Here is a 13,697-nt window from a genome sequence, read left to right on the forward strand (position 1 = left end):
AAAGTGACCAAAACATCCGCCAGGAAGCATAGGAACTGAGACGTGGTCTGTGGTCACCACCTGCAAAACCACTCCTTTATTGGGGGTGTCTTGCTAATTGCCTATAATTTCAACCTGTTGTCCATTCCATTTGCACAACAGCATGTGAAATTTATTGTCAATCAGTGTTGCTTCCTAAGTGGACAGTTTGATTTCGCAGAAGTGTGATTGACTTGGAGTTACACTGTGTTGTTTAAGTGTTCCCTTTATTTTTTTGAGCAGTGTATTTTGTACCCCTCATTTAGTTCAGTGTTTCCTTTATTTTGTGTTTCCTTTATTTACCTGTAAAATGGACAGGGGTATCTCTGGAGTCACAACAAAATGGAATATGAAGTTGTGTATAAAGTTCGGTATGACACAATTTCATGTGTACAACAGCTAAAGACCTGCATCACAATACTGAGAGCTTTGCTGTTTCTAAAATTATGTATTTTTTTTTTTTTGTGCCTTTTTCATGTCTTTTTTGGGACCCACATACTACACAACGAGGATGAGGTAGTGATTTGCTGTTTGGGGTCAATTTCTATAAAAGGGGAAATCACAAAATATTTGTCTGGACCCTTCTATAACAATCCATTTACATACAAAATAGAGATTTGTTTGTAAAATATAACTTTTCCATCAAGGACTGTACTCATCATTTACTCATTATTTCAATCACATCTGGGACACTGTGCACCATAATCCAATAAAAACTCAAAACAGTATTGACACATTTTTATTATATCTGACTGTGCCACAGTAAAATCACATATAATAGGCCTATATTTAAGCAATAGGGCCCAAGGGGATGTGGAATATTGGCCATATACCACAAACCCCCAATATGCCTAATTGCCATTATAAACTGGTTACCAACACAAGTAGAACAGTAAACAAGTATTTCTGCGTCATATTGTCTGATATACACACAGCTGAAATGCTGTTTCAGCCAATTATAATCCAGGACCCAAACTACCCACTTTATAATACATTCTAAATCCCTGCATTCTCGTTTTATAGTTTTGGTCCACTTATTTCCTCTGCAAACAAAAACATAACAATATTTTATAAGGAGCCATTGCTTTCAATGGGATTGATCCAGACTCAAATTGAAAGATTAACCGGGGTGTAATCATTAGTACACACTGTAACAAAAATGTTTCACAACAGAAAATGTTCTGCAATGAAAACGAGAGTTCTTATTGGACAGATTTGGGTATCCCTCCCTGTTTCGTCCTGTTTGGCTCCTAGTGAATACACCCCACATTCAGCAAGAATCAACTGTTCCCTCAGATGACCTGTAAGTAGCAACATGTATAGGCTATTGCATGCAGCAGTTCAGTCAGTAAGAGTAAGTCATCTAATAACATCTGAAATATTGGAGTTGCTAATAACAATACATAAATATAATACTTTAGTATTTCAATATGTAACCCTTTTATATTCCTTATTTATGTCCTTTTTGGTCATTACAGCAGACTGTGCAAACACAGTTCATATGCATCCATCCTATGAAACATCCATTCACAAGAATGGGAGCATTCATTCCTTAAGGGTTTAAGGGTCTACTGACCAGTATTCAAGACTGTAACATTTAATATTATAAGTTCTATACAGGATTGAGATCCTGAGACCGTTTGCTTCCTTGTAGCAGTAGGCCTAGTAGTTTAAGTTCTTTGTCTTCTTTTTCTTTGTAAAAACTGTTCAGGTAACTTTTCTAATAACTTCAAAAGTGTGCCTCAAAACTGAAGCAAGTTTAAAAAAAAAATGTTTTTACTATGTTCAAGTCAGAATTTGATTTGTTATTTAACTGCTGAGGCACAATGACAACTGTCAGACACTGCAGCCCTGAAGAACCAGGAGGGTGCAACTTTACAGAATGTTTAGATATACTGTAAATGTTTTGTATATATTAGGTGTGAGTGTTTGTTATGTAGAACTGAGAGTCATGTCATTTCTACCTGCAACAATGTGAATGTTTCACCTCATTGAATTCACCCCTGGGTTCCCCATTCTTGACCTGAAAAGTGGTAATGACCCTTTTCCTTTATAATTCCCAACCCTAGGTCTCCTCCTCTTTATTTACATGGGAGAATCTCTATTGCATAATCCTTGCATCCTCTCTCCTCACCTCCTTCTCAAAACCCATTGGATGAGAATGCCAGAGGCCCCACCCGTCTGATCTTTTCCTCCAATGGGTTTTTAGAAAGAGACAAGATGAGAGGACACGAGGAGTATGCAATTGAGAGTCTCCCTATGTGTCTTCCTCCTCCTTCTCTGCCTTGTGCTGGTCATTCACCATCCTCTTGTCCTGTCCCTCCGCTTCTCCGCTTCTGCTGAACTGTCGACGGGTCAGTCTTTCTGGATCGTGAGAAGCCATATCACTGAAGTCACGGAAGATGTCTTGAAATGTCTCATCGTCACCTGGAAAGAAACACACAAGCATTTCAGCAACATTTTGTGTTTCGATTAAGGGTTGTGTTTAGTAGGCATGAAATGAAACAGAGTGAAACAGGCTGAACTATCTGTACTTGTTCAATAAGAACAAGCCATTTTAGTCTTCATTGCAAAACGTTTTGCTATGGTGAGCCCTAATTAATACAACCCAGCACAGCAAAATAACATTGTAGGAGTTTTCACATTCAGCACGGACAGAGAAGTCTGGCTGATACCAAAACTCGAAGTCCTCCTGACTTCAGAGTCTAGGGAGGCTGTTAGATGCTGTCAGCACGATGCATTAATAATGAAGGGGGCTGTGCTTTTACTGGTTTGTTCTCCTCTTCGTCTTTCTCTCTTAAACACCCTCATGGACAGCCTCACACAGCCCCGGCTGCACCGCCCTCTTCCTTTACAAATGTTAGATTTTCACATCCAAACGAGAGGTCTCAACGTTTGAGATTGCCAATCAAAGCGTGCTCTATTTCTGAGTGAATATTGCGCCAACAAAGGAATTCCTGTCCAGACCAGTGGGACACAGCTCTCCCTAGCTGTGTACCACATGGGTGGCATCAGTCAAGCTAGAAGGTGAAAGAACAAAGTCTACTCACAAAGTTTAGATAAACATTGTTGGGTCGATTGGTTCACCTCAACTCTGGAAATCAATACGACTTGCAACTCCATGGGAATTGGACTATACGGATAGGGCTAAATTGAAATGTTTCTTACAGAAGAAATATGAAAAGCACATGCATAAGCATGGTAGCAATTCAAAGGGAACAGTTTGGAGATTATGGGGAAATTATTAGACCAAAATTGAGGACACAACAGTTCACCGCAGAACAGTTTTTTGTGCATTTTATACTGAACAAAAATAAAAACGCAACATGCAACAATTACAGTTCATATAAGAAAATGTGTCAATTGAAACAACCACTGGGGAGCCAGGCCCAGTCAATCAGAATGAGTTTTTCCACGCAAAACAGAAATACTCCTCAACACCCCCCTCAGACGATCCCACAAGTGAAGAAGTCGGATGTGGAGGTCCTGGGCTGGCATGGTTACACGTGGTCTGCGGTTGTGAGGCCGGTTCGACATACTGCCAAATTCTTTAAAACGATGTTGGAGGCAGCTTAGTGTAAAGAAATAAACATTTAATTCTCTGACAACAGCTCTGGTTGACAATCCTTCAGTCAGCATGCGAGTTGTATCCCCCTCAAAACTTGTGGCATTGTGTTGTGCTACAAAATTGCACATTTTAGAGTGGCCTTTTATTGTCCCCAGCACAATTACTGTTGTTGTTTACTCAATCCAAAAACGTCCCATTATAAATGGCAATCTGGGTCAGGTGGGCATAATTTTGAAAGCTTGTTCTATTGCCAACATGACTAGCTAAGTTATAAAATACAATCTTAAAAAGGAGTCATAAAGGAGTCATGCGTGCATTTAGGTGCATGTTCTGCCGCAAATTTTCTTCACAATAGACAAACATTGGCTCATTCTGTTTATAACAACCTAGGGTATGAAGCCATGTCATCTTGTAACTGTACATCAACATAGTGATCATAAACGTTGACACTGTATATGCCCATGAGTTTTATGGAAATGTGAAGTACACATTTGGATTCACAGATGTTTGGCTTGCTTGTATGACATCACAGCGGTATTTATTATAATACTCAACGTCTCATCTTTCAAAAATACACTTAAAATACCTCTTAATTTACAGCATTCCCCTCACTCAGACAAATTTTTTTTTGCATAAGTTGCCCAATTAGTGGGAAGGATGGGGGCAACTTCTTGTCACGTGTGGTGCTCAAGTTCAGAAAAGTTGACAGGTCAAAACCCATACAGAGCTGTGAAGTGGAGGCCCTGAGCTCTGATGTCATGTATAGCATGTTACTGGGCAGCCACTGCGTTCCAATTTAGGCTCTTCTCAGTTAACATATCTTACATTTTCAACCCGTATACAGGTTTCTCACAGGTGAGAAACAAATAAAAGGTATCAGCATTTTATTAAACATCAACATAGTGAATGTTACCCATAGATCCAAAGAATCCCTCTGAGTCTCTCATCTCTTCATTCATGCGAGCCATTCGTAGTCTGGAAAACAGTCCCCAAAAAATACAGGCCATTAACAAACTACCACAAAGCTTCTACTTTTCCTGCATTTCAGAGTGGATTTACTTACAGGGTTACAATATCGGCATGTGCTGTCTCTATGGCAATGGCAAGTGGGTCCTGCCCCCTCTCGTCAACTGCATACTGATTGGCTCCCTTTTTTAGAAGTAGACACACTTGCCTGTGAGAAACATGATACACACGTTATTCATTTGCACCCACCAAACAGATTTTAACCAATCATAGACTGATATACTATAGCCTAAGACATCAGTGGTTCTCAAAGTGGTACAGCAAGGGGTCAGCAACCAAATTATTTTAAAAAATAAGAAAAGGTGCCAGATACTTGGTTAGTCCGATCATGCACTGCAGAAATCATAGTAAAACTCTTTGCATGCTTTTTTTATTGAATTCTCAAGTAGGAGTTGTGTTCTGATTATGAAGGGGTCCCGAAGGAATTTGCCATCACAAAAGGGGTCCCTGACCCCAAAAACTTAAGAGAACCCCTGGCCTGACCTGGAAGTACGTGCTTCTACACCTGCATTGCTTGCTGTTTGGGGTTTTAGGCTGGGTTTCTGTACAGCACTTTGAGATATCAGCTGATGTACGAAGGGCTATATAAATACATTTGATTTGATTTGATACTGCTATATGTAAGACCAAGGACTTTACACTGACCATAAACTCTGGGTCCTAGTTACAGGCACTGTTCCAATAGCATACCAGTTAAAACGAAGCTACGTTTTGGGCATGCATAGTGTAGATATTGTAAAATAGCCAGCCATAGTCTATGGTGTTGCTCATCCCTGCTCTATATACTGTATTCCCTGACTGTGTTATGGTTGGACGATGTTATCGCCCATATTGGCCAAAGTGAAACTGATTTATGTGTGTCTTTGTGACACATGCCATGATGGAGCAAAGTGTCAGTCAAATGGTCCGTCTCACAGTAGTGAGTTATAAATCATGGGCTGAATAGAAGCAAAGTCTACCGCCTTTAGAACTGGATAATAATCGCTTTAGGACTATTTGCCTCCTCCTCTCTTAATATTGTTTGTTCTATCGCTCTCATAAAGCTGTGATTGAGAATAGCCTACGCCTAGGTCCTATAGACTCCGACTTTCATTCGTGTTCCTTTTTAAAGCGTCAACCTTCTTCGGCTATTTGAATATTTGGGATATAGGCTACTGTATATCATTCTAACTTGTCTTAAAGCTTTTATGATAGGCCTAGTAGGAGGATAGGTTATTGGCCATGGAGGGTCAGGGGGTTTTCTGACCCACACAGATAATTCATTTCCAACGGTCTTGACATTCAGGCTACCTAGCTGTCAATCATCGTCAATAGACGATACTATAGTAATATTGCCCAACCCTAGTCTGTGTGAAAGCATTGGTGTGAACTAAATAGAACTCTATTCAACACCATACATATACTGTATATGTAACTGATATATCTCTATGGGTGTGACCCTCACCCTGTGTGGCCCCAGGTGGCTGCAGTGTGAAGGGCACCTTGGCCGCGCTGGTCACGGTAGTTTACATTGGCTCCATTCTGCAGTAGGAACTCACAGGCCGATAGGGAGCCCTGCAGACAGACAGAAAATGTAAGACAAGTGCACACCCCATGTTTATGGCCCTGAAGTTAAAAAAAAAATACACATAAAACAAACTACCTAGTCAGGATAAACTTGGGGGCCTACCATGCTAAAGTATAAATATAACACAATCTATGTCAAACAGACTTAGCAATATTACATTGCCGTGATGTTGCAGATAAGCATGATGCATCACGATGCACTCAAGAGTATCACAGAATAGCTGCACATCTGCATCGGTGCACTTCAATAGCGTCAATGTGATAACTGCAAAACCGAAACAGCAGAGAAGTTTAGCCCTGGGATTGAATGTCCTTAGCAGCTTGATATTGCTGACTACTTTGTTTATCGCTGACTGTACCTTTAAGTAATGTCCATGGCGCTACTCACCCCAAAAGTTGAACCAATGAGAGCAGTGCGTCCCTCCTCCTCAGCGTGGCTCCAGTTCACCTCTGCACCCTGCGCCAACGCTGATGCCATGGTGACCAGGTCCCCTTGGAAAGCAGCCTGGTACAACTGGCGCCCTGCATTCTCCCTCCCAATCTCTACAGTAACAATAATAGCGTCATTGAAAGAGGACTGGACAGAGGAAATTTAGGAGTAGGACTCATTCAATTCACACAGAGACACACAAACAACATCAAACCCGTGCAGAGCTGAGTAGTACGATAGGGACCTACGTGTTTCAGGCGAGCTGGCATCCTTCACAAATCTTTTCTCCACATATTTCTCTTTAATCCATGTCTCTTTCTCTGGGCTGAAAGAGAGCGAGAACTGTTCAGGAACTGTTAAAGCAGGGGACTGTGCAGGGAGTTATATTAGTAGTTTTGTTTCAAATCAAACATTGTAAAGCCCTATGTGAAGTCTTTTGAAACATACTCCAGTGTTCACTCTTAGAAAAAAATAGTTCCATGTAGAACCCTGTGGAAAGGGTTCTACCTAGAACCCAAAAGGGTTCTTTAAAGGGTTCTCCCATGGGGACAGCCGAAAAACCCTTTCAGGTTCTAGATGGAACCTTTCTAAGAGTTCAGCTCATTCAGTGTAGCTCTTTTATAATCAATGCCTTTCAATTGATGGAGTAAGTCTCATTCAATCGGAACAGACAAATATAAGGGGTTTTATTTTAGTCCAAAATAGCGAAGTAATGGGAATTTGACAGTGTTGCCAAAGAAACGGTTGTGAAATGCTTACCGAGGGCTGCCAGCACTAGGCTTTACTCTGCCCTCTGCTGCACACCTGGACTCATATATCCCATTGATGACATCATTACCGAGACCACACAGCAGCTGCAGAGTAGAACAGAGCAGAAGAGTTAAGAAACTAACCTCATACTTAGGGGCCCTTCGTTTTTTCCTGACCATGAGCTCTGACCAGTAAAACTCTTGGCCCTAGGTATAGCCAGCTGGTTATGCAGTCAGGAAAATCTCAGGGCTACTACTCATAATTGTAATATTTTATCTTGAGCTACTCAACTTTAATTTGTAACATGTATGTGAGACTTCCGCTACAGTACCTTCAGCTGTTCGGGATCCCAGGAGTCTAGGGTGAGAGATCGCACTTTGGAGAGATGGACCCCGAGGCTCCTGTTAAAAAAACACAACACAACAGAAACATGGTGGTCAGTAACACCGGTCTTGGGAAGCTCCAGGGGGACTGACAGGACTTCCAGCCTAGCACTAACACACCTGATTCAACTAATCAAGGTATGTGTGAGACCTTGATCTGTAAAATGAGGTGTGAAAGTGCTGGACTGGAACAAAAGCCTGCACGCCCTGTAGTCTTGTCAGTCCCCCAGGACTATAAACACCACACACTAGCAAGGTAGTACCTGTGGATGCCGGAGCACTCGATGCACATGGTGATACCCAGGTTGACGCTGGCCCAGCGTGGCTCCTCCTCACTGCAGTCGCAGCAGCGGTGGTTCCCCGGACTTTGGAGGGCCACAACCAAAGCTGCAGGCCTTTGAGGAGGCTGTCCTGGCTGGGGGTCTGAGGGGCTCTGGAGGGGCAGAGGGCTTTCTTTGGGCTAGGCACACAGAGAGGCATAGTTAGAATGTATTTGCCTAGATATTCCTTAATAAGTCAATAGGACACTGACGGTATGCTGTTTTGTTTAGTTAAATGTGACTTTGTTTTTGTTTTCTTTGTACAATTTTTATTTTATACAAAAATCTAAGTGCTCGACAATTGTAGTTAAATATTGTAGCATGGAAAATCTGTTAATGTGTCTGTATGCTTGTCTGAGTTGTAAATACCTGAGGCTGCTGGGACTCTACTCTCTCGCGGTAGGCCATGTCTATGCTCCCTTGAACAGCACTGATCCAAGCCTGCTTCAGCTCCTCTGAGTCAGCCTGGAGGGCACAGCATCTGGGCAGAGGAAGACAGACAGGTCAATGAGGGATAACTTGGACTTGAGCTCTGCTTTAATGCAATGCGTCACATGCAAAATATAAGTAAAATATTTCCACTGTATCTGAAATCAGCTGCGAAGCTTGCACTGTTAAATCTTCAATGACTGAGTTTTTATTATCTCACAGATAAAGCCTCACGGAGATACATTTAAACAACATTTAGTGGAAAACTTCAGAAAAAATGTAAATAGAATCAAAAATATAGAAATTAAAACTGCTTAGCTACTTTTTAACAGAAACCAGCTCAAAACTGAAGCGGCGGTCAATGCTGTCCAGAGACTTCACCGCACACAGCCTGAGGTCATCAAACAGCGACACAGGCTCCTCCTACAGGAAGATAACTGTCAATCACAACTATTCAAGGACACAAAAATGTCTGTAATAAAATTCTGCAGTACAACTATAATAAATGATTGCTCAAAAGACCAAATAAATACATAAATAAACTGTCCTACCTTATGTGACTTTGTGTACACCAATTGGTTGTCTTTAATGGAAAACCAGCATCTACAGCAAGATTTGAGATTTAGTGACGTGTTGAATACAGGGGAGTAATTAACTGCCATTGTGTGACATAAGTTGTAAGGTATCACAGTAAAGAATTTGTGTTTCTCTCGCTCACCTCTTCCATGTCTTGTTCTTTCTCCGAGATCTTTTGAAGAGGTAGCCCTGTATGGTTTCCCCACCATCAGGACAGGAACTTAGTATGGGCTCCCCTGAGGCATCCTGGACACAAACACACACATTTGTGTTAGTTAAGTGATAATCCTTCAGTAACTGTGAGCGTCTGGCATCTGATGATAACACTCACTCTCTGCTGGACCAGTAGGTGGGTATTCTCCAGGTCCTTTCTTTTAGCTGTACATTCAGTCGAGAGCTGGGCGAGCTGTCAAGAGGCATATTATCAGAAATCTCAATGAACCAGTAGACAATGATATTGGCAGCCGCATTCTGGACTATATACTCCCTGAGTGGCAGGCACAAGTCCAGATAGGGCTCAACCAGTGCCAGAGCACCTGCCCTTTTGACCTCTGAAAAAATGTCCTCCTCGCGCAGAATTTTTTTATTCATGACTTTTTAAATTGTATTTTTAGTCTCTTTTCAATGTTTCGAAATGTAACACATTTCACATTAAACTAGCTAATTTAATTAACTCTTGGGAAAAATCCCCCTCCTCACCCTCCAGTTTAAAGAGCGCACGTCTGACTTCTGTATGCAATCAGTGGCCACTGACACAGAACGGAGAGTATGTCCTTTTTTGTTGTTGTTGAGAACCAGAATATTATATTTTTTTTTTTACAGTCAAGCCAGGTACTTTTAGCTACAGAGTTTTTCCTGGTCAGATCGCGTGGTCAGTAAAAACTCCTGTCCCTAGTTATAGTGACTTTCCCTCAACTAACAATCACATCGTCTAGTCTGTCACTGTAGTCTCACCTGTGCGGCCATGGACTTCATAGTGGGCTCCAAGTCTCTCAGCAAGTCAAAGCCTTGGTGGAAGAAGGTATACTGGGCATGGAAGTATGAGAACACCTGAAACAAACAATATAGGAATGACTGATAATTCTACATCTACATCTGACATGCCCACTCTCCAATGTTCTTCACAATTCACGTTTTAATTAGTTATTGTCATTCATTACACTGAGTTCACCTGGGTATTTAACTACGTTTGCATTTAAGATCACCCATTACAGCTTAGAAACTGGGACTCACAGAATTTAAGATGTCCAGCTTCTGCTGGGCCTTGAAGTTATTCAGCTGCAAGAAGAGCAATGGATAAAAGGACAAATTAACAAAAACAATGCAAGCCAAAATCTAAAAATCTGTTGAACTTCACAAAATGAATTTCAAAGCATTGAACGTATTAATATGACCTCACCAATCGCTGAAGAAACCTAAATGAATGCTGTAACTCCGTTAACTCTGGGTTCTGTTTATTAGGCACCAAACAGAAGAACATGGACTGAAACAAGGAGGGACTTCCTTCACTTATCCAATAAGAAACGCTCATATTTTGTTTTCTGTTGCATTACTTTAATTTGTATTACTTTAATTCCACCTTAATGAACACGACCCCAGGCCTCATCCTTGTCATTAATAGCCGTCCTAAAATGCATGTTTGCTAATGTCTAGCCATGTCATGGGTTGTCTGGTTATGCGCCGGCCTGTTTATGATGACATACAGTATCTGTTCCTGCTCTGTTAGACGTACCTAAACGTGTTCTCTCACCTGCTTACTCAAACCTTAAACAAATAAACCCCTCCCGCTGTTCCAGGATGTCTTTGCCAGTGAGTCCTTTGTCGTCTGAGTTCTCTGCTAAATAGTCTCTGCTGGGAATGCCCTACTTCAGCAGCCATCATCTGCTCTCTGAGGAATCACACATTCGTTCAATTTCCAATCTGGCCCTCATACCATCATCGTAACCTAATCATCTCCCTTCATTCCCTCTCCTCCCCCCTGTAACTATTCCCTAAGTCATTGCTGTAAATGAGAATGTGTTCTCGGTAAACTTACCTGCTAAAATAATGGTAAAATAAAAAAGAAATCACAGCTGAGTGTACTTTACACTATGAGCAGAATGAAAATAATCATCTAAGTAAGAATTACCTGAGTGCTACTCACTCCGCTAACAATTCCTATCCTGTGTAAACATCCCTAATCCCAAGTAGGGTTGCAAAATTCCAGAAAATGTCTCCAAAGTTCGCAGGTATTTTCAGAATTCCGGGCTGGAGACTTAACACCTTTACGAAATTTTGCAACCCTAATTAGTACCTCCTCAAACTAAATTTGAATATAACTAGCAGTTTATTTTCCAATTGTATGTATTGATCTTTGGTTATGCATCTGGCTATTGCATTTACCTGCAAGCAGTAATCAAGGGCAAAGTGCTGGTGACATTTGCGTGTGGCCAACAGAAGATGGCTGGCGCGCTCTGCATCGGTGACTTTGTGGCGGTATATCTGGGCATTTTTCACCGCCGCCGTCTCCAGATCCTCCCCAATCCGCACAAACTCCTTCCTAGTCTCTCCTAGCTGGGGTATGAACCTAAATGACAAAGACATAAAGGACATTTATGGTGCATTATGATGCAGTTATAATGCATTGTAAAACTTGTCATGAGCATGTCTTATAATTATCTCTTCTTCTTTTGTCACATACATCTGTTAGGTGTAGTGAAATGTGTTGTTTTACAGGGTCAGCCATAGTAGTATGGTGCCCCTGTAACAAATTAGGTTTAAGTGCCTTGCTCAAGGGCATCGAGAGATTTTTCATCTTTTCGGCTCGAGTATTCGAACCAGCAGTTACTGGCCCAATGCTCTTACCGCTAGGTTACCCTAATAATAATGATCCTGACTAGATTCCAGACATTTTGTGTAAGTTGAAATATCGAGAGACCTAAGTCTTATTATAAGACATTATTAAGGCTCATGCTTATAACAAGTTATAAGTGCACCTGTGTGTGTGTGTGTGTGTGTGTGTGTGTGTGCAAGGCAACATACTGTGTGAGAAGGTTTGACAGCTGCTGATTGATAGCTCTTTGCGTCTGGTCAAACAGCACCTAAAGACAGGAGAGAACCACTAGGAGAGTAAAACCTGCGCTGACTTAAGCACATAACAAGTGGACAACAATCATCCGTCTCAAGTGGAACTCAACTCACAGTATGAAAGTTGATCATCTCCTGTAGTCCTTGAATGAACTGACTCATGCAGTTCTATGAGGACAGAAGAGTAGAATCCAACAGACATCAATTTTGTGATAATAAAACAGAACCAAATTCCAATTTTAGCCTAATGATTTGTGTCCCTTATAATTGCCCCAAGCCCTTCTTTCCTACATTTTAACCCTCTCCCTGTTCATACATACCACGATGACGCTGTCACGTTTGTGATACGTGGAGAACTCGGCCAGTCCGGCGAGGAAATGCTGATTTGCTGTGTTGTATGCTTGCCCTGATTCAACCATCTTGCCACAGAGCTTCATCACCTGCATCAGGAGGTATACACACTCAGATATTTATGACTTACAATTGACATCACTGCAGAAGCAAAATCATCATGCTGCTTGCTACATTTTCAGAGCACAAAGAACTTTGCACCTTTTCCACTTGACTCTGCAGCTCTGCAACATCAGTTTGACACTTATCCAGGGTAAGCCTGAGCAAAACCAATAAAAACAGATTATTCCCCAGTCTCCAGAAACTCACCATCAGAGCTATGAAATGCACCATAGTGTCATAGTGTTATATTGTTTAAAATCATCTAGACCAGTGTTGTGACAGGTAGAGGAGCAAGGAGTTTTTCCTTAACACCTGAGCAGGAAAAACTCCAAGCCCTAGTGAAGGTTACCAACCTAAATGCAGGTGAGTCCTGGATGCATTCTTCATAGTCCAAGAATGAATCCATTTTGGCTGCGATTTCTCTTCAGTAGAACGGTAGCTGGCTAATAGCTTTGACAAAATTATTAAATGCAATGGGGAGACCTAGATAGCATTAAGCTAGCTAATACCGTTAAGCTAGCTATGTTTATAAACTGTCTATGCTATTCATGATACATATTTAAAGTCACAGCTTGCATCACTAACAGTGACAATAACATAACCAGTTGCTACAATTATAAAGAATAAAACAAAATGTAATTGACATGTTCAGTAGCTAGTGCATTAGCGGCATGCCTATCATTAGCCTTCGAGTAAAGGATAGCCTAAAGCTAGCCAGCTAGGTGTCCTTCCTTGAAAGACGATCGATGGGATGTGAAAAAATGTAATTCGTTTTTCTGAACACGAGCGGCAATGCCCGCTTACAACAAGTTATGGACTGCATGAGCGTGTAACAGCTCAACAGAATTTTAGATCTGTCCCTTTGTAATAACTAACTATAAATACTAGTCTCAAACAGCTGTCTCCGCATACATGCAAGATGTTGCCAATCGCTTTTTGTAAATATCCGATGATGACTATTTTTCTGCTAGCGGCACTAACGATGATGTCACGTTCTTATGATAATGAGAAAACCTTCAAAGTAAAAGCCGCTATTTCAAAACATTGCAAGGTGGATAAATCATTCTAAAGATAATACATTTGAATCCATGTCGATTTTTATTTTGCTTCTT

The 13,697-nt window shown here is 41.2% G+C and overlaps 1 protein-coding gene across 4 annotated transcripts; it reads right to left on the reverse strand.

The window, feature by feature from the left end:
* Positions 1–741: 741 nt before the first annotated feature.
* zgc:162872 (BAR_ACAPs and ArfGap_ACAP domain-containing protein) lies at positions 742–13,560 on the reverse strand. 4 transcript variants are annotated; one of them, XM_021587235.2, is made up of 22 exons: positions 12,939–13,557; positions 12,685–12,742; positions 12,453–12,572; positions 12,247–12,300; positions 12,088–12,146; positions 11,449–11,632; positions 10,300–10,344; positions 10,021–10,116; positions 9,398–9,472; positions 9,209–9,312; positions 9,042–9,093; positions 8,813–8,913; positions 8,431–8,542; positions 8,005–8,201; positions 7,690–7,759; positions 7,368–7,462; positions 6,857–6,933; positions 6,567–6,721; positions 6,057–6,166; positions 4,650–4,760; positions 4,500–4,561; positions 742–2,445 (listed from the first exon to the last, which is right to left on the reverse strand). In XM_021587235.2, the coding sequence occupies exons 1-22, from the start codon at positions 12,989–12,991 to the stop codon at positions 2,276–2,278; spliced, it is 2,160 nt and encodes a 719-aa protein (XP_021442910.1). In that variant the 5' UTR covers positions 12,992–13,557; the 3' UTR covers positions 742–2,275. The 4 variants fall into 4 exon arrangements, with proteins under 4 accessions (XP_021442910.1, XP_036820825.1, XP_036820824.1 ...); XM_021587236.2 differs by lacking the exons at positions 742–2,445; positions 4,500–4,561; positions 4,650–4,760 and having other exon boundaries at positions 6,053–6,166; positions 12,939–13,560; XM_036964930.1 differs by lacking the exons at positions 11,449–11,632; positions 12,088–12,146; positions 12,247–12,300; ... (1 more) ...; positions 12,685–12,742; positions 12,939–13,557 and adding an exon at positions 10,817–11,442.
* Between the last annotated feature and the right edge of the window lie 137 nt (positions 13,561–13,697).

This window comes from Oncorhynchus mykiss, chromosome 27 (assembly GCF_013265735.2).
Source record: "Oncorhynchus mykiss isolate Arlee chromosome 27, USDA_OmykA_1.1, whole genome shotgun sequence".
Classification (NCBI taxonomy): Eukaryota; Metazoa; Chordata; class Actinopteri; order Salmoniformes; family Salmonidae; genus Oncorhynchus; species Oncorhynchus mykiss.